Source organism: Chroicocephalus ridibundus, unplaced genomic scaffold (assembly GCF_963924245.1).
Source record: "Chroicocephalus ridibundus unplaced genomic scaffold, bChrRid1.1 SCAFFOLD_26, whole genome shotgun sequence".
NCBI classification, from domain to species: Eukaryota; Metazoa; Chordata; class Aves; order Charadriiformes; family Laridae; genus Chroicocephalus; species Chroicocephalus ridibundus.
The window spans coordinates 2,277,723-2,304,415 of NW_026961775.1; the positions used below are offsets into that span (position 1 = coordinate 2,277,723).

General features: G+C 48.8%; 3 protein-coding genes across 3 annotated transcripts in view; 1 reads left to right on the forward strand and 2 right to left on the reverse strand.

Annotated features, from left to right (window-relative positions):
• The window catches only part of LOC134509675 (antigen WC1.1-like), a gene marked incomplete at both ends in the record, with an annotated part of 338,008 nt that overhangs the window by 28,767 nt on the left and 282,548 nt on the right, over positions 1-26,693 (reverse strand). The window lies entirely within an intron of this gene.
• LOC134509721 (E3 ubiquitin-protein ligase RBBP6-like) lies at positions 541-8,568 on the reverse strand. The gene is made up of 4 exons (XM_063322329.1): positions 8,403-8,568; positions 5,747-5,846; positions 3,162-3,198; positions 541-621 (listed from the first exon to the last, which is right to left on the reverse strand). The coding sequence occupies exons 1-4, from the start codon at positions 8,566-8,568 to the stop codon at positions 541-543; spliced, it is 384 nt and encodes a 127-aa protein (XP_063178399.1).
• LOC134509715 (dystonin-like) lies at positions 11,920-21,404 on the forward strand. The gene is made up of 6 exons (XM_063322321.1): positions 11,920-12,009; positions 15,970-16,201; positions 16,388-16,553; positions 17,256-17,378; positions 18,133-18,234; positions 20,246-21,404. The coding sequence occupies exons 3-6, from the start codon at positions 16,416-16,418 to the stop codon at positions 20,387-20,389; spliced, it is 507 nt and encodes a 168-aa protein (XP_063178391.1). The 5' UTR covers positions 11,920-12,009; positions 15,970-16,201; positions 16,388-16,415; the 3' UTR covers positions 20,390-21,404.

Sequence of the window (26,693 nt, forward strand, 5' to 3'; positions counted from 1 at the left end):
ATTTTCACAATTCACAGTTTGTGTTCAACCAAATTAGATTGCGTTCTCCACTGCACATATACCACAATTTATGAAATCGTGCAGCATTCAAAGAATGGTTCCGTGACTACCATCACTAGAAATTCAAAGATAGGGATGCAATTGTCCATGTTACAGAAATGCTTCTATTTTGGCTGTTCAAAACCCCCCTTAAATGTCCACAGCTGACAGACAAATCAAGTCTTCCATAAAAATTGTGTTTGTTTCCAACGCAAAATTAACAAAACTTATTAAAAACGGTAGACAGCTAAAGTGCTGCTCCTCTGGGTCCTGAACAAGACCAATACTACAACATCATCTTGAGGCTGATAAGGTACTCTGCTTTTATCTTCCAAAATGGGAACTACTCTTTACAGGATGGTATCAAAATATACACACATTTTAAAGTTGAAATAAATACTTTAAATTAGTAGAAATTTTATTAAAGTCTTGTTCAAATTACAAGTGCTAGCCAGATACAGATGACAGTATAAGATTTAAAAGTACAAAGAAAATGCTTTTTTATTTTTTAAGTATTTGACGAGAATATTCATATACCTTAGTAAGCTGGGCCACAGAAATAGATGCAGGAGAGTCACCAATCTGTTCACAAGAAAAGAAACACACAGTCGAGTTCTACAATCCAAACACGGCAATAGCTAATCTCTACTGCAGTCCCAAAGCCTGCACTATAGCCTCTGACTGGCACTGAAACCGGCATTTCCAACCCACTGGAACTTGTATTTGTTCAAAGCAAAGCCCAGACCTACGACAGCTTAAGAGTGTGGTTAATGAGGTTAATGAGAAGAAACTACAATTACCAAACCCATTTGAGATCAGCTTACTGCTCCAGAATATCTCAGAGAGGGACCCTTCTCAAATGCTCACGACTCCTTAAAAGTCAAAGGGGTAAGGATGCTGTCAATTTCCAGCTAAAGAGCATTCAGAAAATAAATTCAAGTTTATTCAAGAAGGAAGCAGCACTACAGGAAAAACTACAGTTTGAAAATTAATCAGTTCATGTCTCATCATTTATAAATGCACACGGTTACACTTGGATGAAGACAGCAGGTGCCTGTCAAAATAAAGCACCGGCATATCAGCCCCGAAACGTGAACTCTGCCTCTCCTGTCACTACGTTTAAAAATGCCAAACTCACCATACCCCACGAAACCCAAATAAAAACACCAGTCCAAAACATCAGCCATAAAAGTAACACACCACCTAGTCTAGAAAAAAATTTACTGCTCCACTTATTGAAATAAAGGTGTTTACCAGGACAGAGCAGACACTGAGAAAACTGATTTCTTGTATTTTATTAGACCGCAAGCCATACTACCCAAATCAGTTTGGGAAGTGAGAAAAATTAGTCTAGCCTGACAATGAGTCGCTTTTTGTAAAATATGAAAGCTTACAACGTGTAAGCCAAGGTGTGCTAGCTTTGTGGAGCTCCCCCAGCCCCCACCTCTGCACAGACACGAAATAAACACCCGTCTCCACTCCGTGTGTGGCTCAGCTCTTCGCACACCCAGATTTGGGCCAACAGCTTCATGATGGAAAAGGCTAGTCTCGCGGCTGGAACGTTACGTGTAAATTACAGCGGTTTCCTAAAATCCGATTGCTTGGCTGAACTAAACATTCAGCCAGGAAGGATCACGGTTGTGCCTGACGGTGCTAAAACAATGGGCCTGGCACTGCGTTTCTGCAGCTTTTAAGGACAAGCCCTAACTAGAAATCCTCGCAGTTACCGAAACAGTAATACTATACCAAAACGGAGGCACTTTCTTGCTTTGGCTGTAGTAACAGTAGGACAGCAGCGCAAATTTGGACGTATAGAATGACAGCTGATATAAGAGCGAGACAAGGAAGAAATACTCAAAGTAAAACCTTTTGTGCATCCTGTTCAGAAAAATCATGACTAATTTTAATTTTGCTGCTTTACTGTTCAACAGTGATTGGCAAGATTTTTGGTGATTTCTTCCTCCCACACTAAGATCCAGGTTCGTCTTTGAAATACATGCAGAAATACAGGTATTTAAAAACCCAAACCGAAACAAAAAGCCCACGCTTTGAACCAAGAGTGAGTTAGCTTTAAGAATAAAGTTAATTGTGTCTCCAACACCAGAAGCACCCGAGGCTGCAGTGCTTTTACAGGGAGCGAGAGAGAGAGGATTTGTAAAGAGCGATGCAAGGCTTCCACCCTCCCCACGGCTACCCACAACCCAAATCAGGTCCAGGCAGAGCAAACTAGACGGGAACGTTTCTGCTTCGTCTTTCATTTACTTTAAGTAGTTCTAGCTAACACTGAGGCTTCCCTCCCACTCCAGGATTTTTCCTTTTCTTGGAGACATCTGTGCTAGCGGGTGGCGAGATGCTACTCAGAAACGTGACACAGACACGCCAGGGAAGACGCGAGGCGAAAAGAACGTTAACCTTCTTTTGGAACATGTGATTTGTGTTTATGCACATGCTAGTAAACAACAAGAAAAATAACCCTTTTCAAGAAATAAAAACTCATCTGAATTAGATGAAATACTATAAATGTGCTTTAAATAAATGCATAAAATTAACTACTTGGGTCACTGGGCCAGTAAACTAACTCAAACTCACAACGCGAGCCATTCATGCATTCATGGCCAAAAAGGAATTCGAACCACTCGGTGACAGAATTACAGGTGTCAGATTAAGACGTAGTGGTTTTAGACCTACATACAAAAAATTTACAATTTTAAGTTGATTGGATACTATTCCATGAGCATCAGAGGCTGCATTCTTCGCAGAACACAGAGCCAGAGTTCATCTCTTTCTAGATTTAGGTGATCCTAACAGCTTATCAAGGCATCAGATCCAGCGGTCCAGGGTTAGTGTAATGCCTCACACCACAGCAGTGAAGTACTTAAAATAAAGATGAAAAATAAAACCCACCAAATAGTGATTTTTATGCTGTAGGGACTATTTTGAAATGTGTAGTTACGCATAGCATTCAACCCAAGTGGCAAATCAAGATCTAGACCATTACCAGTCAAGTATTTCCTTGTGTTACTTCATTATATTTCAGCAGCCGAATGACAGTGTTTTCAAACCTGAAGGAAAATGCTGCGCCTTTTCCAAATGTAAAAAAGTGAGATTGTGATTTTATATACCGCTTTTGATGTTCCACTCACTGGCTCAGTTCGACTTCTAGAAGAAGAAAGAAAGGTGATCAGAATTTAAAATAAAGCACTTGTGCCCAGCATCAAGCAGCAAAACCAGATTATAAAAACGGATTGTCAAAACATTATGTTCTGATAGTCTACTGAATGTGGAAATTTATTCGTATACATAAACTGTTCTCCCTTGTACACTCAGTGCAAAGAAAAAAAAAACCCAAATCACATTTCACCTTTGTCACAAATTACTCCAAGACTTACAGATACAGAACACAACAGCACAAGAGGAAGTCCTCAGGTATTTTGTCTCTGCTACCTAAGTATCAAACCCATGATGTCTGTACTATATTTTGTGTTCTTAAATAATCAACCATCAAAACAGGAAGGTAACGTTAGCCAGTCTGTATATCCCTAGTATCACAAATAGGGCCATACACAGTACTTTAGTTTCTAAGCAAGAACAGTGATGGTCTAGACCCTTCAAAGTGCACCTTTCCTTAAGCGAACCAGAAATCAGTCATCCGACAAAGACATAACAAAAATGTCAGCAGCAGAGTCTTTACGAGAGCGTGTCTTTGTGGAAGCCCAAGCACTGTGCTCAGACGGCTACCATATTTAGCCACTAAACGTGTTACATATGCTATGTTGATTCAAAATAGTACTAGAAATGTCACCTGACAGCAGTTTCTAGAATTTTGTTCAATTGAGGAGTCCCGTGACAAAAGAAAATAGCGGCCTCGATTGCCAGAATTTGTTTTAAGATGATCTTGAAAATGCTACAATATTTTAGGAACCATTTATTACGTTTGAAAACTTGCTGAGATTCCACATACTCATTGATCCGTATCGCAGAGGCAATTCAAAGGCTGCTGTGGAATTCACGTACAAAGAGAAAGGCTCGTGCTTCCTGCCACTGCTAGACCACCACCAGGCTCACAATTACAGCCACACAGCTCCCGAAGGGGAGCAAGTACAAGGAAACACTGTCAATGACCACCCAATGGTTTCTTCATCCACTTACCTCAAAGAACATACTACAAGGTGAGTAACACATTTTTGAAGGCCTCTCCACCCTTACAGCATACGTTCATCATTCCCAAACTTTAGCCACTCTGCCAGTGGCTTCTGCAATGTTTCCAGCTGGAGGAGCAGAAAGCTCATCTGCCTGGTGAATTGTCAATGCTAGAACAGCAGTGCCGTTCTTCCCTTATCCCCACGTACAGGTATTTACCTGATCTTTGAAGCTAGCAGCATCTATCCTCTCATTGTGGGGCAGCATTACAATACCAGGAGAGGGTGCCGTCCAATCAGAAATGGAGGATGCACTGGCAACGCAGCACTAAGCATACACATTTTAATTAACCCCCAGTGTTTAGAAGCACAATTCTGTGGCCTCCAGAATTACTAGGGAGTACCTGAAAGCACTGCAACAACTACGGCAGTAACATGCCCAAAGCTGACATGCAGAGCCACGTAAATTCAGGGGGTTTTGCTTGCAGACACTTCATGAGTACCAGGATGCTGCTGTACTGTTGGTGCGAGACACGCTGTAACTCATCACTCTACTCTGTTGAGAACCAACACTAGAAAGACATGGCAAAACCACAATTTAATAACATCTTTTAATTGTGGGGGAGAGGCATATCTTTAAGAAGGCCGGAAAATATGACCATTCAAACAACGCTAATGTAGCTGACATAGAACGGGTCTGTACGAATGCAGAAATGACAGCAATAATCCTGTAGTCAGGAGTGCATTTGAGCATCTGTAATTTTAATCAATACACCCGATTCTCTGTCCTCCGTAAATCTTAGGAATACAGAATTAAACCCTGGAGCACAGACATCGGCTTAGGGTAAAAACAGACTTAGAAAGATAACCAGTAACATTTGGTAACCTGCTCAACTGCTTACTGAGTTTCAAGTTTGGAAAGGATTAACTATTCCTTCATCGTACTCACACAAAAGGCTTTAGGACACTGTTCTTTTTCTCTGTCCTTAAACGGACATTGTCTTTAGGAAACTACTAGGAATCCTTTATGAATGAAACTTCTTGTTTGCATTGCTCGCCAGCTGGCAACCCTGGGTCCTTCCTCTATAGCTAGTATGCAAAAAAAACAGATTTGGGCCGTAAGAATACCCTCCAGCCCAAATGCAAGAAATAGTCAAACACTGAGACGCAGGCTCTTCTGAGATGGGAACAAATCCTAAGAGGACACTACAATGTGTATCTGCCTGTACTATAAAAGCAATAAAAGCAAACACATATAATAAGGAATTTCTCCATATGGAGATCCATGTAGAGACCATGGGTCTCAGAACAATCAGCCCCAAGAACAAACCCAGTAGAGGCATCTGAAAAGTTACAATTGGTGGAGTGTGAACCCCATGTCCCAACAGCACTAAAAATGCCAGCCTGCTTTGGGGCAGATACATTAAAATCTAGCCCATGACAACAAAAATTAACAGCAGCTTTAACAAGAAAGATACAAGCTGAAAGCCCCTGTAAACTAATATAAATTTAAAAAGCTATCACACCAAAACCCCTTAGAAAGAATACAATGGTTCGTGGATACTTACCTAACAGAGGTTTTGCTGGTAGCTTTAACTCCTCCAACAGGGATTCTTCTGACAATCACCGATGAGTTCTTAGGAATCAGGGCATTGTCATCTGTGTATTCTGAAAACAAGAGAAACACAGGAAAAAACCCTAGTCCATTCATAAGGATTAAGGATTAATACGTAATTACACAGCACTTCAGAGAACCCCTTGACAGATAGAAAAGCAAACTTTTGTATGTCACATCGTGCTTTTATCGTCTCAACACACTAACAGTACATTGCAAGAAATCTTCAGGTTTGAGAACCAAAAACATACAGCAAAATTTGTCTCCTTTTTTAAAAAAAGTTGGAATGCCAACAGCAAAACGGTCTCAATGGTCACTAAAAGAGAGTCTGCTAATGCATGAGGTTCTGTCCTGATCTAACTCAAGTTGCTTTTGCTTCTGTTAGGCTACAAAGCCAACAGATCTTCGGAGCAGAACAACCCACAGCAAAGTCTCACCTGCATAAACCAGAGTCTAAAGTCTGTCTAGCTTGCCCTGCAACAAAACAGGCACCGAGCTAAAGCATGAAAACGCCATTGCTTCCATAGCTGTTAACTCAAACGATTCACCTAATGCCACCAGTGCTCAAGACTGACGGAACGCAGAAGAGACCCTGCCATCTCTGTCTTGGAGCATCTTCCACCAACAACCACACTTCTCGGCCTCTCAGTGCTTTACATTTGAATGGAACCCAAACTGGCAGTGCTAGAGTTTGCATCACAGAACTTTTGGCCTTTTTTGAGCTTGCTTTCACAAGTAGGGCAGAATTGGCTCAAACTAAAGTGGGATCTCCCCTCTGAAGCTAATCATCTCCTTTGAATTAAACGTGAAGGGACGGGAACTCTTTCAATTCCCTTCTTGCAGAGCAGAGAGACTCAAACAAAACTACATACGAAGACAGCCTCTAAAAGCCTTTAGAAAACAGTGTGTGCCTGACGCTACCCGTGCTTTGCCTTGGCTTACACCCTGTCAGTCTTTTGAAACGGAGGAAAGCCTTCTGACCTTTTACATACGACCCAAAAAAACCTGCCCTTACTACCTGAGACACTTGGACTGAGCAAGCTTAAAATGCAAAGCCCTTCCCATGAGAATGGTTGTCTATTGTACTTACACCAGCTGGATATGACTAACTGTTTTAAAGCACTACCAGCAGCCGTTCCCCGTAATCTCCCTACAGTTTCAAATGCTAAAAGCCCTTACCTTTGCAGAACGATGGCCTGAAAACCAAAGATACTGGATAGCAAGCCAAGCTCTGTCAGGGAGATTTTGCTCAGGGATCAGACCCAAAATAGGAATAGTTCACAATTTAGGCATTGTTTTTCAGTATATTCTTCCTATGGGCATGACTTCCTTTGGAGTTAGCAGGAGTTTGTTTTGAAGACATCGCATCACAGCATTACTAAAACCGTCAAGTGCGTGCTGTAACACTGAACTCGAGCAAGTTCCGAGCTGCAGAGACAGTCTTAGAAGAGCACTCTTCTTCCTTAAAACTAATCACCCAAGAGCGTTCAGAGTCCCATTTTTGGTTTTATACTTTTTTGTCTTTTGCCTGATAAGCAGAATAGCACATTCTCCAAGGGGTTTGAGACAGAATGTTACAGGGCAGGAAAGAGGACTCAAGAAACCTGAGTTCTGGAGTTTACTGTTCTACCACGGTATTGTGAGAACATCTATGATAAGAAATTCAGATCAAATTAAAAGGAGGCAAGTTTAAATGCGCTATTCTTGAGTATGGGCTTTTTGAAGGGAATTCTGCCCTCACAGAACATGCCTCTAGAGTAAGCGTGGAAGAGGACATCCCCCCACCCCCTCTGTAAAATAGGCCCCAACCATCCCTTTGCCTTCCCGCCATCTCTAAAAGCATCATCTCATATTTTTCCACTGAGCTTTAAAATCCTGTTTACTTTTACCTCATACTAGCTTTGCTTCTATTACTAGATTTCCATTGTGAAAAGTAGCAGTTACTGACCTGTAAGAGCTTGGAGTACTCAGAAAAATCTGAACAAGGAGGCCATCTTCACTCAAGCTTCACTTTGTTCTTTCCAAGATCATTTCAACATTTTGTCAGGACTGCTGCACAGACAAAGGTATAAAATGCAATACTGTATGTCCGCATATAGGAATTCCAAACATCCCACTGAGGCAGAAAATCCCTGTCTGGTTTTTTTTTCCCTTTTTTTCCTGAAGGTGAGTTTAAGCATCTACATCTGACGAATAACAACTGGAAGTAACGGTCATGCATATAAACCAAAAAAGTTGGCATTCATACATATTACACCAAAACGTATTCTCTAGCTGTGCTCTGAAAACCACTGGGGTATTTTGGTGTTTTCGCATGGAAAACACCCTTACCTTCACTAAGTATCTGTGCCACCAGTGTACCAAGTTTAAAAGATCACACTCATTTTACAAAGGTCAAAGTGCAACACAACCTACCTAGAGGAGGATCGTGTCACTGCCACACACGACTGATGCTCTTTGAAGCAGGAAAGTTAGCCCCTTTAGGCCCTTTAGACAAAGCCCCTTTAGGCCCTTTAGGCAAAGCCCCTTTCGGCAACCCCACGTTTAAGGGAACCTAGTGAAGCACATGCTTTTTCCTCACTGCCCTGAGGCCCCGCGCCCCCACGCACCTTCTTCGGTCTGGGCGTTGCTGATCTGCAGGTCACAGTTGGCCGCCTTCAGCTTCTCACGGCCCATGATCCGGCACTTGAGGTCGCGGAGGGAGATGTGGAGGCCGTCGAAGGTGACTATATCGTACTTCAGCTTGGAGAAGAACTTATAATGCACAGCAGACATGGTCGGGGGAGAAGCCTCGGCTGGGGGAGGCCTCAGGAAGGCCCCGCCTCCCAGCCCCACAAGGTCTCCAGCCTGGGGCTGTCAGCAATGGCGCTGGGCTGTGGCGGCGGGGCCAGCCCGGCTCCTCCCGGCAGCCCAGGCGGAGGGTGGGCGAGGGGGAGCGGCCCCCGTGGCCCTGGCTCGGCCTCCCCTCCCTCTCTGGCAGCAGACAAAACCAGTATCTGATGAAAAGCAACAAATTTATTCCATGAACTGGGTGCGGAGAGCACAGCCCCGCAGCTCGGGGCTGGCACCGGCTGGGGCTTTGCTGGGAAAAACCAGGCGAGAGTCACCCTGACGTCCCACACACGTACCTCGTGCCGGGACCTGCCAACCCGGCCCTCTGCCCGCGCCCCCACGGGATGCAGAAAGCAGCGCTGCTGGCCCTGGTGTGGTCCTGAGCCATGTCGCAGCAGACGAGTCCTTAACCAGCAGGCCTATCATGTTAAACTGACATTTGGGAAGTGATGAGACCCTAGTGGTGCACGAAAGCCTATTTTAAAAGTCGAGTTCTGTACAGGACTGCCATGGAAATTGACTGTTTGGAAAACAGTCTGTTCCCCCGCTCAATTTGCCAGCAGTCCAACAAACCCACGCTCGGATTTCTGTGCCTCGGCCTACCTTCCTTGCCCGCTAGAGTCTTGCAGTGCATTACCAGCTCAAGTGATCTAGCCCCAAAGGTAACCCTACTGAGGCGAGATCTTTCTATGAGAAACAACATCTTTCAAGGTCCTGAACATAATGGCACAGGAGGGATAAAAACCTTTTCCCGTGTCTAATTGAAAACACCTGGGTAAGTCCGGCTGCTGGCAGGAAACACCCCAGAATTGCTCCTAGATTGTCAGCAAATCAACAGTCAGGGATGGAGCACCAGCCACATCCCTTGCCTTTGGGGATTCACAAAAGCCCAAGCCTGCTGGTGAAGTCGTTACTCACAGGAGTCGTTCCCCATTGAGGCCATGGCTCCTCGTCAGGAACAGAACAGAGGGGAAAGCTCTGGGTGACAAAGGATGCCAGGACGCGCTCCAGAAAGAGAAGATCAGTGCCAAGTCCCTCACCTGAGTGCAAAGAAATAGTTACACCCCTACAAAATAGTTAAAAAAAGAACCCCAAGCCAAACCCACAGGACAGCATCCCCCTCTACAACCGTTTCAGCGGTAGTTACAACCGCTGCACAGCTGCAGGCTGATGGCCCTGCTGGCCCTGTCACAGGACTCTCACTGACAGCAGTTACCAAGGCCCTTTTGGAAGACTGCACTGTGCGTCACCTTCACTGGAGAGGACCTACTGCTTCCCTGTGGCTGCCTTTAGCAGCAGAGCCCTCTGGTTCTCCAGCCCACACTTTCCCACCTTGGATGCAGGAGGGACCGGCTTTCAGCCGCTGCTTTAACAGCTGCCTTTGCTGTGCTCCTCTGCTGTCTCCCTTCCCACCGCATCAGTCAGGGTGGGCTTCTTGTCATTCCAGACTGAGCCCCCAGCACATGCTAAAGAAACAACAATTAGCAAATAGGAACTCTACCCATAGTGCCTATCTGGACAGCCTGTCAAGGTGTAATAGCTCATCCTACCCTTCCCAAGGTAGAGACCAGCCTATACTTTGATCCCGTATCTACCTACTGTACCATCTGTCCTAAAGCTCAAATCGTAATTACCTTTGCAAGAGGATGGCCGTTGAGGAGCAGTGGGCAGTAAACCATCACTGGTTGGAAAAAAGTAGCCAAGCAAGTGGCAAAGGAAGAAACCGAGTTATCCCGAAGACCAGCTCAGCCCAACAAAGCTCAGGGAGCTTTGGTCCTCCCTGTCTCCCTCGCAAAGCTAGAAATGGCGCTTTCACCATCAAGCTCCTGTGGGATAGAAGGCAAACTTTTCAGGCAGCAGCTGTGTCCTGCTTCATAGGCTCTGAACTAGCCCTGCTGAAAAAGCTGACCAGCACATTGGGCTACAAAGAAGAAGCTCCTTGGTAAAGATGGCTTCCGACACACGTGCAAGAGAACTTGACCAGCAGTGAGCTCACCTATGCCAATGGGTCTGTTGTTACAAGAAACCAGACAGAAACAAGCTGAAATCCACCAAGGTGCAACGAAAGAGTGCAAACTCAGCTACTAAATATGAATTAAGCGTGTTTGCAAAGCAGGTCATGTCAACAACTCCTCCAAAGTGAATGGTCACAGGCGACCTCATGGCCAAAGCCAATAGGTTTCCTAGACTGTGACAATGCATATGTGAATCGCCTTAGGGTGGCACATAAGGGAGCAAGAATTGTAACACGGGGTCCTTCTTGGGCTCCCAGCCGAGAGGCGCCTTTACGGCTGGCAATAAGAAAGGGGTTTAGCTAATGTGTACGTCTGCTGCCTTCTTCCCTGTACCCACGCAGGAACTAGAAGAGAAGAAAAGTGCAAGCGTTTTACCGTTTCTGTAGAAGTTCAGGTCAACATTTAAACAGCCAAAGCTCTGAAGAGTTACGCTGACCCTTACGTAGGCACTTCTTTTGTCTCCCTTTGAGAGATAACTAAGCACATTCCCTCCTAGCCACAGTCTAGCATCCAGAAGCATGCAGAACACGCAGACAAACCTCCACCATTTTTTCAGGGATGTTTCGAGTCATGCGTTACTTAGTGCAGGAGTTCACCAAACGTCACTAAACTCGGAGACTTTGACCCAGCCAGCCATGGCCACGGGGCTTCAGCTCACCATTTGTGTGTCAGAGCCATCAGACGGATGACCCCGTCCTCCTTGAGACACCCCTTGGGGCAGCCGTACCCAGCGCCGGGTGGCTGGATATGGCCTTTGCTCCATGGGGAGGCGCCTCCTGGGAGCAGGATCTCTCACTGGGGCACTGGGAAGCCCTCCTGAGGCCTGCATGCCTGAGAGACGGCTCTGCACTGCTCCATCGCTCACCAAAACCAGGGGCGGAGGAAGGCTGCCCTGGTGGCCTCCAAAAGAATCAGCTCCCCTGGGCTCCTCTGCGGCCACCGGGCACCTTTGCTGTCAGGCGGCTCTCCGCGCTGCTCTGCCAGCTTAACCAGCATCTCTTGCCCTCCATCTCTTCCCGCTCCTCACCAGCACTTCTCCTCCCTCCCCTCCCTGACCAGCTCCCCCCTGCTCTCCCCGGCCCTCTGGCCCTTCCCGCCCCTCTCCCCCCACCCCGCCGCCCTCTCCCAACCTTCTCTCCCTCCCTGACCTCCTCCTCCCGGCCCCAGCCGTGCTCCAGGGCCTGGCCCTGGGCGAGGGCAGCCCCGGGGAGGCGGCCATGGTTCCCGCGGGGTCAGAGGGCAGGAGGGGGCGCCCCGGGGCACGCTGGGAGTTGTGGACCCGGCAGGAGGCTCCCGGCGGCCATCTTGTGTCGGCTGAGGGGAGGCTGGCACAGGCCGACAGGACAGATCTGCAGAGCCGGGAGCTGCGGTGAGTCCTGGGCCCTTGGGCTCCTGTCAGCCCTCTTCTGCCTCCCTGTTCCTCCCTGCCCTTCCCCTTTCCCTCTGGGTCCTGTTTTTCACCTCCCTGTACCTCCCTTCCTCTCTCCTGCTGTGCTCTGCTCCCTGTCCGCCCTTTCTCTTCTCTCCAAGTCCCTCTCTCTCTCTGTCATCCTTCCTCTCCCTCTACTTTCCCCGTCGCCCTTCTTTCCTGCTCCCTGGGCCTCTTGGTTTCTCTCTCTCTCTTCTGCACAGAGGCCCCAGGCTGAGTGTGCAGCTCGCACTGTGCAGTGAGGTCAAACCCATGTGGCTACTGGACAGACCTCTCTCCCCGTGCTGAGCAGAGTAACTAGGTTTGGGGTGTTTTTAGCTGCCTCAATTAAGCGACTCCAGTTAGATAGGATGAACCTAGCTTCAAAGTTTTACTCTGTTTTTTTTCCTTTACTCTGGGACCAGTTAATGAAGATATGCCACTATTATGTACTGGTAAACAGTGGGTTCACTCATTTGTCTTCCTGTTATGTCCACAATGAACAAACAGGCTCTATTAAGACTAGCTATATAACATGAGCTTTACAAAGTAGCTTGACTAGTCACTGTGAGCCAAATCATGCTTGCTTTACTTACAGGATTGTCCCCCCAATCATTCTGCCTGCATGAGAGGCCCTTCAGATGAGCTTCTATTTTTGCATTTTCCCTGGGCTATGCCATTAGCTGGGATCTGTTTGTTAAGTGGAAGATTAATGCCAGGCAATTTTAACACGTAATCTGATCTGGAATACTTGTTTACTGGAGTTGTTTACCCAATAGTAGATCGTGGACAAGATCAAATGATTTTTTGTTCTATTCAAAAAAAAAAAAGGTTCTGAATGTGAATGGAAAACCGTTTTCCGTATTCACTTACCTTTCTGTTCTGATGTATTTACTGATGCCTGTCTTTATTCCCAGTCATGGAATTCATAGAGTCGGTTCTGTGTGAGTAGCACGCAGTCAGTTTGGTTTGAACTAAGCCATGGGCAGAGCACTAGCGTAAGGTTTGGACCCAGAAATGTGCACTCTTGTGGGCCTTGTGTCAAATCATCTATTTGTGCACAGAAATAAACCACACAAAATCATTTTCTAAAAAACTTCATGCTGCTCTTAGTTTCACCTTTGCCTCTTCTCCGCTAATCAACATTATTTTTCTTGCTAGAAGGTGTACAAGGAGTTACATTCTGGGTAAGAGCTAGAGTCAGGGGGATTTGAGTTTTCATTGCTGTTTTGCCCTCAGAGGGCTGCTGAGAGTCATGGTCACTGCCTTGTCAATCTTCTCAACCTCTCCTCTTCTGGGGAGGAGCAAGTAAGCGAGCCAGTATCAGGATGTCTTTTTAAGGGAAGAAGCTTAGTTGCAGACAAGAGGATGTATTTACACTGAGACTGACACGGGCCCTTTTCTGTGCCTTCATTAACTTAAACAAAGTCTGAGCTGAGTGGAACAGAGCATGTGCCTCTTATGTTCCTGCACAGGGGCCATAGGGTAGAAACGTGTGGAGTTCACAGCACCGGGAGGGACAGTGCCTGACAAGAGAGTGGGATTTTCTTGAAAAGGGAGGAATGAGCTGAGAAAATAAATAAAAGTGGAGGGAAGGATGGGGCTACTCCCACAAGAAGCCTTTCCCTTTTGTCAGATCTACGGGTGCAAGTCAACAAAACCCAAATCCTTCGGCAAGTAGGAAGGCACCTTGTGACCTTTCACTTCCACAAGTTTTATGCAGAGTTTTGACTTCCTTAGGGGGTGGATGATGAGAGGGAGTAGACAGCTGAGATCAGATTTAATTTACTTATTAATTACTTGCTAAACTTTGTGTCAATTAAGAAGTAGCGCTGTTGTGAAGACAGAGGGGTCTTGTGGCCAGAGAGGAGACTGCTAAACTAGGTTGATAGTCTCTCCTAATCGGTCTTCCTTGTCCTTTTCTCCTTTTCACTGGTTCCTTTGACTCTTCCTGGTGCTACTTCCCTCTTCTTAAAGCAAGGATCATTTGAATTCATATTCTAGCAATGCCAGTACCTCTTTCTGTGATGTTCTTCAATGGAAGGGTTTGAGGCAAGTGACAAATACCACCATGAAAAGTATATATGCAGTGGTGTTATGCACATGCCTGGAATATTGTTGCTATTTCTGTCATGATAGGTACTAGATATTGGGAGTGTCTGTTGCCAAGATCATATGCATAGTTAGCGTCTTATATTTTTCCTGTGATCAATCATCCGTCCTACGAGAGTATTGCATGGACCTTTCCAGTGCGTCTCTAATTGTGGTGTTTAAAGCCTGGGTAGCTCTCTGTTGGAATGGGAGCCATCACTGGCAGAGCAATCACTACCTTTGTTTGATAGTATTTGCGCTTGGCATTAGGATGAAGGGTGTTTGGCATTTCTCGCCAGCTGGATGTGTTGGAAGTGTGGACAGCTGTAATGTGGTGGTGCAAACATAAGAAACTGATAAGTCGTTTTGTTAGTTATAGCAACTGCGTGGGCTGATGGCTGAGCACAAGCCTCATATAGGTAAGATGGACAAACCTGGGCCTCAGTTGCTGGAGCTGAGCCCAGGAGAAGGTTTTTCTATCCAAGAGGAATATGTGGCAGCACTACGTATCAAAGGCACCACATAACCTATGGAGCCAGAATGAGAGGTTGTAATGACTTGCATTTTCTTCCTTTTACGTTCTAAAACACCTCGTCTCATTCATTGAAGTACGAGTACAAGGAAGCCCACTGAATGTACCAACAATTTTAAAATTTAATATATATATCTCCTAAAATTAGACCTTGATAGTGCCAATTTAATTTCCGTCTTTACCACTTTTGTAAGGTTTTGTTGCTGCAATCAGTTTTCCAGAAGTCCGGAAGGTGGGAAGGCTACTTATCTTCCAGAACACATTTTGCTGGCTCGTATGATATTCGCACTTCTAACAAAAACACTGAGTCCATAACGTTGGTCACAGTGTCTGATTTGAAGTGGGTTGTGTGGTGGGAAAAAGTCATTACATTTGCATTGCCTGTATTCCTTTGAATAGAAAGGATGGAGCTATTTGTTCCCATCAGGCAATCTTGTTTTGCTGTGCTCTTTCTGGCACCTTTCCCAAGTGTAGTCAGGAGTGCTTTTTGTAGATCCCGGAGGGATCGTTAAATGCACCCAAGGTTTACTAATTTCTGTAAATTGAAAGGGGCACGGTGGTGAGGTGTTTTTAGGAGTCTCTAGGGATCCAAAAGCATGTAGTAAAGGCTGTCTTTGGACCTATACCAAAGGGTGAACCATGTTACAGAGCTGTATTTGAGTTTCTGGACACCTCCCTGGGCTCAGTCAACTGTGGGTCAACATAACACGCGCTGTTGTGTGCTTTTAGTTGCAGAAAGTAACGTTCCTTTACTGCAGTAACAAGCATCACCTGGGCACTAAGAGACGTCTTTTTGAATGACCAGACATATCGCATCTTAACCAGTGGTTATATGCCAGTGTATTGGTCCTGATATGAAAAAGTATGTATTTACTACTCAGGTAAACAGCTTGCTAAAATGATGAAATGGCTCATGAAAGAGCCAAGGAGTCGTGGCTCTCCAAAATAAGGTACAACCTACTGTATGAATGACACAGGAGTAAAGGCAAGTAGATTCTGCTCTATGTATAGTATCTTCAGATGGAACGTCTCAGGACTGAAACCAGACTTCATAGTAAAATTCTTCAATCTGAGAGGAAGTACCATTTTGCAAGGTCATTTTTGTAATGTAGATATTGAGAGAGGGGAAGAACCACGAAGGGCAGTATTGCAAGTGGCGCATACCTCTGTTGGCTAGAGATGTTAAATATGTTAATTTTAAAGTACCTTTTTCCAAGAGAATTTCAAATGCCATTTTTCAGTTGGTTTTTTTTCCTAATTTCTCTGCCACTTCTTTCTGTCCTTTACCACCCTACCAGTTTCATGACAAGACAGATTCGACTCTTGAGAGTCTGAAAGGCACAGCTGAACGTCTGAGGCAGCCACCTTCGATCTCAGCAGAGGCTGAGAAGATTAAAGAGCAAATCAGTGAAGATAAGAACGTGTCAGTGGATCTGGAAAGACTTCAGCCGGTGTATGAGACGCTTAAACAGAGAGGGAAGGAAATGATTGCTCGCTCAGAAGGAGCCAATAAGGATATATCTGCTAAAGGTAATAGATGGAGGAAAGTTTCATGTAGTGGAAATGCAGCAAGCTGCAGCATATAAAAATCTTCATTTCTGATGACCACTGCTCTGGGGATTGTGTTCTCCTGGCGAAGCTGGAGAAGATGTATAAAAGCAAAGTATTTGTTTAAAATAATTCATCGTGGATATGACTTCTGTTTTATTTTTTAAGGTTGTGGTGGTTGTTTCCACATAATGTAATGAAACTAGCCGCGAAGTTGTGGTGTAGTCACGTGGCTCTTGCAGCTACTATTAAAGATACTCAGGAGCTCATTGGAGAACTGGAGGGACCTGGAATTGACCCGTCTCTAGTCAAGCAACAGCAAGAAGATGCTGAGGTCAGTAGAAAGTATTTTGTTGACTTAAAGTATGTTATTTACGGTATGCGGAGAAAAGGCAGAATTACTATGAAATACCACAGGAGGCTATTTTTTTAGAGACCAAGAGGGATAATTGTGTAGAAATTTACTATAGTGATATCTCGAGAGTCTGTGTAAATAACATGTACCAGTTCTGAATTGCAGTGAGCATGCAACATGTGCCTGTCCTTATATTTGCATATCTGCTTATAAACACGTATATAATAAGCACGTCACTGAGACTTTTGAAAGTGATACGTACTTGAGATTCCCTGAGTAATAGGGAACATCTAAATGAAAGGTGTGCGCATGTATCGTGCTCTATGTATTATGCTCTAAGCCTGTAATTATTCATGCTGATAGTTAAGGATTTGAGGGTTGACTGACAACCTCTGAAAAAGAAAACACTCTGATTAAAGAAATCTAATTGAAAACTTCCTGTTTATTTTTTTTCATCTCATGCAAAGTGACATCATAAGCCATTGTTCTAATTTAGACTGGTGTCAGGTGATTTCACTCTGACCCTGCAAAGGGATGCTTGTGTTTTAAGCGTCAGATTGTAAGTCCAAGGGACTTTAAAGAAACCACAGGCCGAATCCTGCCATGTCCTCTCTTGAAAACAAGCTGTACATAGATTATTAAAGTTAGTGTGAGCGGCATTGAATTTTTTTGTCTTTGTAGGCTGCTAAAGATGAAATTGATGGACTGCAAGAGGAACTAGCAACAGTTCTGAGCCTTGGCTCTGACCTTGGAGCTGCTTGTGGAGAGCCTGACAAACCTATTGTCCACAAGAGCATAGATGAGGTACGGGAAATGCAGGTGCTTGAATCTGCTACGCCAGGTGCTTGTTCAGCTGAAATTGGTATATCCTCCCTGCCCCCAACACATTTTGCAAATAAACATTTTGCGGCAAATGTAAGATACCCCTGAAGCCTTTATGATAACGTAAGGTTTGCTTTTCAAGTAAATGGATCTTGGCTCGTATTAGTTTAGAATGTATAGACGATTTTATTGTATTGATTTATGGGTTAAAAGTTCTGTAAAAGACAGAAAGGTTTTTTGTGGAAATAGTCACTGATTACTGCAATAGATGGCTACTTTTTGCAATAGGAATGCTGGAATAAATTTGAAACGTATCTGGTTTATGCCAAGTGCAGCATCTTGACTGAGACAATGCTGCTTGGATGACTACAGAGTACTGACAATTTCTCCAGTGTTTCGCAGTGTATGTTTCTTTTAAGCTACCTTTTTGATAAGGATGCAATTCCAAATGATTTAATGATACTATTTCTGATATTGACTGTAATCCGTAGGTTAATAAAACTATTCAATAATCAGTATTGAATTTTACAGCTTTTGCCATCCAGAACGTCGAGTGCTTTCTGAAGGAAAGTAACTATGCAGTGGTAAGGAGAACAAGAGTTTTAACATGGAATTAATGTGAACTATTCATGCTTAGTTTATTGGTGTTATTGATGAGTGAATAATGAGTGAACACACATTATACAGCAGCAGTAACATTCGTTTGTCCATTGGAGTAAATTTCACCTATTTGCAGCTGAATTCTGCCTGGGATGCCTTAAGCAAAACAAGGAAAGACCGGGCAGATAAGCTTGTTGAAGCTCTGCAGGCAGCTGTTCCATACCAAGAAGGACTGCAGGTAAGATGGTGTGATACACCTAACCCAATCTTGAGTCAATAGGATTTAATGTGGTTGTAGTAAAAAATGTTACGTGATTGGGAAGGTGACATGTATGTATAGATTTGAAATTGATGTCCCCTTTATTGGTAAGACACAAGTTTAGAGTAATCCTGCTCACATTTCCTGGTGGCAGTCAGTACGTAACATAATAGGCGAGTTGAAGGTGTGACATGTTTACATGATCGGAAAGGAACAGAATACAGGTCCGTATACTCACCTGCAGCTGTTTTCTTTGAGTGGAGGACAGTGAAAGAACTTCAATTTTATTCCACCTTTTTTATAAGTGAAATATTTCAGTTTGACTATTTTAAGCCCAAAATATTAACATAATGTTACTGGACCATTCCAGGAATTCTTAGCGTAATTATACTAAGAATATAGACATACTGGACCATCATACTAATTCTTAGTGTAATTTATCCAATCACAATACTTTGGAAGATGATTCACTTTCAAAATCGGTAGGTAAACTTTCCAGTGGTTTTTTAAGATATGTTTTCTCTGTATGTGCTGTATTTTATTTCATTTTTTTGCCTATTCTTTGCAAGTTTTGGCTGAATGGCAGGCCTCATGTCTTTTGTCAGTGAATGGCTGGAAGATGGAAACAGTAGAAGGGTTTTCATGGTCAGATTTTGCAAAGCTGTCTTTTTGCCCAGTGGAATTACTGTCTGTCTTGGTTCATTAGATCTTTAAAAACAGAGTTTCACATGACACTGAGGGCAGTTGCTTGTGTGTTCGGTGCAGATGGAGCAGCAGAACACATCTTAATAATAATGCAACATCTTGTTTTCCATGTTTTTTTCTCCAAGGTCTCTTATTTTCATACTGCGCAGAGGTTGACTTGTAGGGTTACATTAGGAACATTGCCGTTGCTTTAAGAGCTTTGTATTTCCTGGGGCTGCACGTTGTGCATCCTACAAGCTTGGTACTTTGTACACGAACTGCATTTAACTGCCGCCTTACGCTCATTTCAATAGACAATATTAAAAGTATTGTGGGCAGATTGTTAGCTACAGCTGCCTCACCCTGTTGAGCGTGTTGGGGGGGTTAGTTCTCCTTTTGCCAAGGAGTTGTGTAGCAGTGGGCAGCTCTGAGAAGCCGTCCTAATCCCTTCTCCGTCATGAATCACAGATAACAGGCAGGAGGAAAAAGGGCCTGGCAGAGGTATTTTTTCCTCTGTGTAATTAATTGCCCAGAGTGCTATAGGTGTTCTTAATCTTTAACTGGAGTGTTCTTGAGGTTGTTCTGCATTATATCGGGAGTAAGGGAAGTACCCACAAAGCCTCAGAACTGGGGAGACTTCATGTGTTTTTTGAAGTTCCAGCTGCCTTATCCTGAGGAGATTCAGTCAAGCACAGGTATTGGCCATCGCTGTCTAATCTGTACTGAATGGGTCGTGTTCCATCTTCCTGATACAGATACCGTTATCCTTCAACAGAAGTTCTTGTGTCATCATCATTTAAAGTGTGTTATCATTCAGCTACCACCTTCCATCTTTGCTCCGAAGGAGTGCAGAACAGAGTTTGTCTTTTATTTACCTTTCGGGGTATTCATAAAAATTGCTGATTTTACTCCAGAAGTAGAGTACTAGTCCGCATGAATAGTACTGGCAGGATATTGCTGCCAATAGGGGTTCAGTCTTGCAGCATGTACATTCTCGTAACCATTACGTGGAATACTTTAGTTAATACTGGATCCGTTGTATTGCAAAAACCCCTAGGTTCCGCTGGAGAAAGCTGTTTGGTTTTGGTTTGCTTTGCTTTGTTTTCAAAGCGCACAGCAATATTGTTCTCTGGAATAAAAAATTCTGGTATTTTACTTAATGCGACTTTGAAATCTGACACTGTTTCTCTGCTCATGCTTCAGTTTCGTACTGTGATTTTGGGTTGAGGATTTCTGATGATTTGCAGGATTGAACTTTGGTGAAAGTTTATCGTGTGGCTGTTGGTTTTCTTTCTGTTTTGAGTAGGGATGCACATCCGCTGTTATTAAAGCCATCGCCCAAGAGATTCTGCATCAGCCAAGTGACGTGTTCCCAGAGCTTCTCTGTGGGGTGCCGCTACTGGGAAGTAATTCCCCAGGCCAGCGATGGGTGGGCTGTGTGAGTTGCTGATGAACTTCTTGGAAAAAGGGACAAATTAGGAAGAGCGGAGCATTCCTGGTGCGGAGAATGGCTAGGTCCCAAAGAGCAGCTGTCAGCGTGGCACAGAGATCAAGAAACATTATTCTGCAAGGATAAACTGTTGAAGGTTGGAGTTTTGCTGGAGCTACAAAAGAAGACCGTGTCCTTTTATTCCATCACTGACAAAGAAATGCTTTTGCACACCTTCGGAATCAACACCTCACCTCCTCTTTACCCTGCTTTCTGGCTATATAGTCTAGAAAGAAATGGATCTTTCAGTCTAAGTCAGAAAAGTGACAATTTTGGCTGTGACTGCAGAGCTTCTGTACGAGCTTCAGTGTCTCGCACAGGAATTTACCCAGGAGTGTGTAGCGACCCAGGTCTTCCTGGGAATCAGCAGCTGATACTTGGCTCTGCTTTCCTTCCCGCTGTGCTCTGCTGTAGCTGAACACTGAACTGCTGTCCCCGAACACCCTGGAAGCACTCTGGACTAACTGCGCGTCTGTAAGATGCCAGCGGTGCGTGTGTCAGCTTCTACAAGAGTGGGGGTGGCTCTCTCAACATTGCCAACAGTGAATGCACAGCTGATGGCTGCTGCCTCTTGTTAGGGCTGAGGCGTCCCTTCCTGGTGCATCTGGAGCAAGAACAGGGCCAGCACGATGAGCTGCCTGGGCACCTCTAGGTTTGCACGTACAAACTGTGCTGCAGTGCTCAGGAACAGCAATTTGTTGCGCTTTGATCATAAATGACCGTGCCATGTGAAAGGGAGTGTGTTGTGTCGCTCCTGGTGTTCCTGTGCGTCGGAGGCGCTCACTTGGCAGGCGCAGCACTGCAGCCAGCGCCGTTCCATGACAGCGCTTGAAATCTGCATCGTGGCTCCCAACGGCAGAAAGCTGCGTCACCATCCCAGGGAAGCCCAGAGCAGAACTCCCACGCAGAGGCGACAGGAGCCCACAAGCCCACTGCCTGCTGTATTTCCCACTGGGCTCTGAGGGGGGAGAGCAGAACTGGGGACTGTGATTTGTCAAGGGGATGCCCCCTCTGTCCCTGTGACCGCCGTTCATGGCCCAAAAAAAGGGAAAAAAACCCAACACAAAATAAGGTCAAGGGCTTTTTATTAGTTAAATAAGAAATCACTTTCTGGAGAGCAGCTGTCCCTGCCCAGCTGCCCGGCTCCTGGGTCTGTCCTGTGGGGGCCTTGGTGCGTGAGGGAGGTGGCAGTCGGACGAGTCGCTCTTGCTCTCCGCTGCCTTGTGCAGCCCGGGCTGGTGCTGTGCTGGCCCTGTCAGGCAGCAGGGGTGGCAGGAGAGAGCAGCGTGAGCTGGGGTGGGGGCAGTGGGGGGGACACGGGTGGGGAAAACCCAGCACCTCGTGGGTGCCCTGCCCTCCCCGCTGTCCCCTTCACACCCATGGGATCCTCTCCCCAAGCCAGCCCCGGCCGTACCCTCTTTGTCTGTGAGCACGGGACTGTCCAGCTGCTCCCTGGACATGCAGCCGTCCTTTGCCAACAGGTCCACCACGTTGCACTGGGAATGAGAGAGCGGGCTGGCTGAGCCACGGGGCTGAACTCGGCATCCCTTGGCAACCCTCCCACAGCCAGCTCTCCCTGGGGAAACTGAGGCACAGATGACCCCCCTGCCCCCGCAGAGGCTCGGCCTCAGTCGCCCCCGCCGTATCCCTACCTTTGTCATCCCTACCTTGTTGGGGAGCAGGAGCGGCTGGAGGCGCCGGGGGAGCTGGAGGCCCTGGCGGCGCTGCAGCGGGGTGGTGAGAGTGTGGCGGCCCCCGCAGCTCCGCGGCACGGTGGGGTACTTGACCTCGGCTGGCGGCTGCCTGTGGGACGGGGTACGCGGATGCTCAGTGCCCGGCACCGTGGCAGCCCGTGCTTCAGCCTGCTACGGCAGGGAGGGGGCCAGGGGCTGCTCCCCGGTGGGGTCTGTCCCTCCCGGCTCCCCTCCGCCTGCTGCAGGAGACCCCCCAGCCGTCCTGCTGGATCTGCTCTTTCCCCACAGCCCCCGGGAGCTGGCCGTGGCAGTGGCAGGTCCCTGCACCCCACGCCAAGGACAGCAGGAGGCAGGAGCTGGGCTGTCCCAGCTGCAGCGCTTGATTTCAGCAACTTGTTTGGGAGAAGGACCCTGACCTCCCTAAGCCCGAGGTCAGGCTGAGACCAGACACAACTCATCGCACGTGGCTTCAGCACCCTTGAGACAGAGACTTGGGCCAGACGGGCAGCGAGGGGGGGCTGTAAAACCCCCCAGAGGCGGGGTAAGCACAGCTGACCCTCTGCAGCACAGCTCTGCTCCCCTGCCCTGCCCAGGTCCGCCCGGACCCCTGCGCCCCCACCTGGGGAAGAGCTCTCCCTCGCCGGGGCCAGGCCACCCTGCACCCCAGTGGGACGGGGATGGGTCCCCGTGTCCCCTACCTGTGGTCGTGCTGCTGTTCCTGCTCTGGCTTGAGAATGGTACGGGGGTGCTTGGTGAGGCGGGGGGACAGCGGCGGCAGGGATGGGATGGTCACGATGTGCCTGGGGAGGGCAGGAGCCGTAGATGGGTGACGCGGCAGTGCCCTGAAACCCATGGGCTTGTGGCCCACGGCACCCCCTGCTCCCCGGGGAGGGCTCTGCGTCCCCCTGCTGCCAGGCAGGGCCGCGAGGGGGCTGGGCAGGGTCAGACCCCCCAGGCAGAGCCCCGAACCCCTGTGCCTGGCACAGCGGGGCGCTGCCAGCACCCATCGCCCCCCCGTCCCGCCCACAGCGCCAGGTGCTACTCACGGGCCAGGCACCGACGTGTTGAGGGGCCGGTCGCAGGAGAGGCAGTGGAAATGGGTCAGCAGCGGGCTGGAGTGGGGAGAAAAGGGCTGGGTGAGCTCCTGGGGGGGACACAGGCAGGCAGCTCACAGGCAGCAGCGAGGTGTCCCTGAAGCACCCGCCGTCCCCATTGCACTCACTTCTTAATGCCAGCTGCATCATCAGCCCCTGCCTGTGAGCCCTTCTGGAGCTGCTTGAGGTTGCTCTCCCAGTGCCCCTCCAGCTGCTTCTGCAGAGCCCCCAGCTCCTGGCGGTCCAGCTGTGGACAGGTGCCCCCCCTCAGCCAGCTGCCCCGGGATGGGACATGGTGGTCCCCGTCTGGGACAGCTGGCAGAGGGATCCTCGGAGGGATGCCAAGCCCTGAAGGAGCAGGTTTTGCGTGGCAGAGACGAGACACCCCTCACCTTGGAGGCCACCTCTTCACTAAGCTGTTGCTGGACCTTCTCCTGGCCCGTCTGCCGGCTCAGCACCTCCTCGAGCATCTCAGTCAGCCGCTCCATCCTTGTGTCGAACTCGCTGCGGTTGACTTTGCCAGCCAGGCTGGTTTTGTCTGCTTTCTAGCAAGAGGGAAAGGCAGGAGAGCGGTGGGGAAAGGACAAAGGTAGCCTAGGCAGGGCCAGCTCGTGCTGGGAGGAGAGGGAGAAGTGGCTACGTGGCCCTGCTTGCCCCATCACCCCCATGGGGTTGGTGCCAGCAGCCAAAGGGACCCGTGGGGAGACAGAGGGACCTGGCGAGGGACGCGCAGCCAGTCTGGAAATCTTCCCTCCCCCCGGCAGGTTCTGCCACCAAGCACCCAAGGGACAAGGGGTGATTGTCACCCTGCCTGGGACCCCCTTGGCTGGTGCTGGGGACCCTCGAGGCCATACCACATCGAGTGCCAGCATCAGGTCATTCTTGTCCGCTTTGCCCTTCACCAGCTTCTCCAGGGACTGGAACAGAGCCTGCCAACACAGAAAGCACCCCATGATGCCACGGCAGCGTCGCAGCTGCCTCCCGGCCAGCTCAGCACCCCCCATCCATCTCCCACCCCCCTTAAAAACCTGCAGGAAAGGGACAAATCCCTTGTGGTGCCCAGGCTCTGCCTGGAGGATGCTCTGACCCCGTGGGGCTTTCAGCCACCCACCTTGGTATCTTGCTGCTGCCGCTGACTGTCACGCAGGAGGTTCCCCACGACGGAGCTGAGCTTTTCGTAGCTGCCTTGCACCTGCACAAGGGTGGCCTGGACGCGCTTCAGCACCTCCTCATCCTGCTGCCGGGAGGAAGATGACAGGGCGGTGCTGTGCAAGGGGGGACTGGCTGCCCCGTGGGGACAGAGCCAGGTTACTTGGCCGGTGGCCAAAGGCTCTCGGTGCCAGCAGGACATCTGCACCGAGGCTTTAATTTCCTTCCGTGCTGCTGACTTGTACAAGGCAACGTGGGGAGCAGCGAGGGGCTCCCCCATGATACAGCAAAGCACGACCAGCCAGGGGAGTCCCAGCAGCCCCCTCCCAAGCCCCCCATGCCGCCATCTCCCTACCTGGCTCTGCCTCGGCAGCTGCCTTGGCACCTTGCCCACCGCCCGCCGGGACATTAGGGAGTCCACCACCTCCTGGAGCTTCTCGTAGCGCTGCAGGAGCTGCCCCACCTGCGCTCCGGTGTCCCCACAGCAGGCAGGGCATGCTGCCTGCGCCTCTGCCTGCTCCTGCCCTGCGCTCTCCATCGCCTTCAGCTTGTCCTGCTGCAGGAAGGGGAGAAGGGATTGGCTCTGAGATGGAATGGATGCAGCCAACAAGCCAAGGTGCTGTGGAGGCTCGATGGCTGCAGCCGGCCAGGGGCCGTGGCCGGGAACCCTGCCAGGACCCCCCCACCCAGCCGGCGGGCAGTGGGAGCACTCCCCCTAGACCTCACCTGAGCCTGCATCAGCTCGGCCACCTCTGTCACCAGCTGCTTCAGCGTGGCCTCGGTCATGTCCTGGTGTTCTCCCAGCTCCTTCAGCTCACGCTTTATCTTCTGGAATTCCAGCTCCTTCAGCTCCAACACCTCTTGCTTTAACTCCTGAAGTCCCAGGTCCTTCAGCTCCAGCACCTCTGCTTTGTCTCCTGCAGTCCCAGGTCCTTCAGCTCCAGCACCTCTCGCTTTAACTCCTGCAGTCCCAGGTCCTTCAGCTCCAGCACCTCTCGCTTTAACTCCTGCAGTCCCAGCTCCTTCAGCTCCAACACCTCTTGCTTTGTCTCCTGCAGCATGGACCTGTCCAGCAAGATGGGCGCACAGGCAGGCTTAGCCTCATCGGGGCCACTCAGGGGAATGTCCCTCGCCCCCCAGACTGGGATACTCCCAGCCACTGGGCTCCCTTGCAGCCCCATGGGGTAGCAAACCCTCTCCCATCCTTTTACCCCAGTTGCAGGGCGATCTGGTCGCTGCCATCTGCTCTCCAGTCCGCTCCAGCCACCCACGACTTTCCAAGGGCATCCTCCAGCTGCCTGATCTGGGAACGGCGGTGGTGGCAGAGTCAGGGCATGGCACCCCGTGCTGTCCCTTTGCGGGGGGGCCCTTTGGCTGCCCCCTCCCTCTCCAAATCCCCCCTGGCATCCCTGCAGCCCCCTCGGGCACTGCCACCGGCTCACCTTCTCCTTCACCTCCTGCAGCTCGCTGGCGAGGCTCTGCAGGGAGGACACCTGACCCCGGAGGGCGATGCTGTTGTCATCTAGAGGGACATGGTCCAAGGGGACATGCTGTCAGTGAGGGGGTCTCGCCCTTGGGGCCAGGCTCTGAGTACGATGAGCCCCCAGCCCAGGGTGTTCCCACGCTAAATACCCCCCACCAGCCCCCTCAGGGTTCCTACCTCCCTCCGGGAAGGGCAGGTGCGTCTGCTCACGCTCGGCGTGGTCTGACTTGGTGGCTTCCAGGTGGGCCACCTGCTCCTTTGGGTGGCCAAGCTGCCCAGACTGGCCGAGAGCCTCCACCATCTTCATCCCATGGCCAGAGGCACTGCTGAAGGCTGAGGACCCCCAGGGCATTGCTGGCTCTTGGAAATGGGACATGCCGGGGGATCCTAGCTGCACCCCTGGGGTGGTGGTCCAGGCGCCAGGGGACCCGGGCTTCTCTCCTGGGGTCGTGCTCTTGATGCCAGGGAATGCTGCCTGCACCCCTGGAGTGGTGATTTGGGTGCTGGAGGGTCCTGGCTGCGTCCCTGGGGTGGCGGTCCAGGTGCCAGGGGACCCTGGCTGCTTTCCTTGGCTGGTGGTCTTGATGCCAGGGAACGCTGGCTGCATGCCCGGAGTGGTGATTTGGGTACTGGGGGATCCTGGCTCCATCCCCTGGGTGGTGCTCTGAGTGCCAGGGGACCCTGGCTGCATCCTGGGGGTTGTGGCGCTGGCATCAGAAATGCTCTTCCCATCTGAAGGAGCGCCTGCCGCCTTCTCAGGGCTCACTGGTGCTCTGTGTGTCCCTGCTTGCGTCTCCTCGGAGCCAGGCTGTGTCCCGGGAGCCCCCTTGCTTGTGCTGGGCACA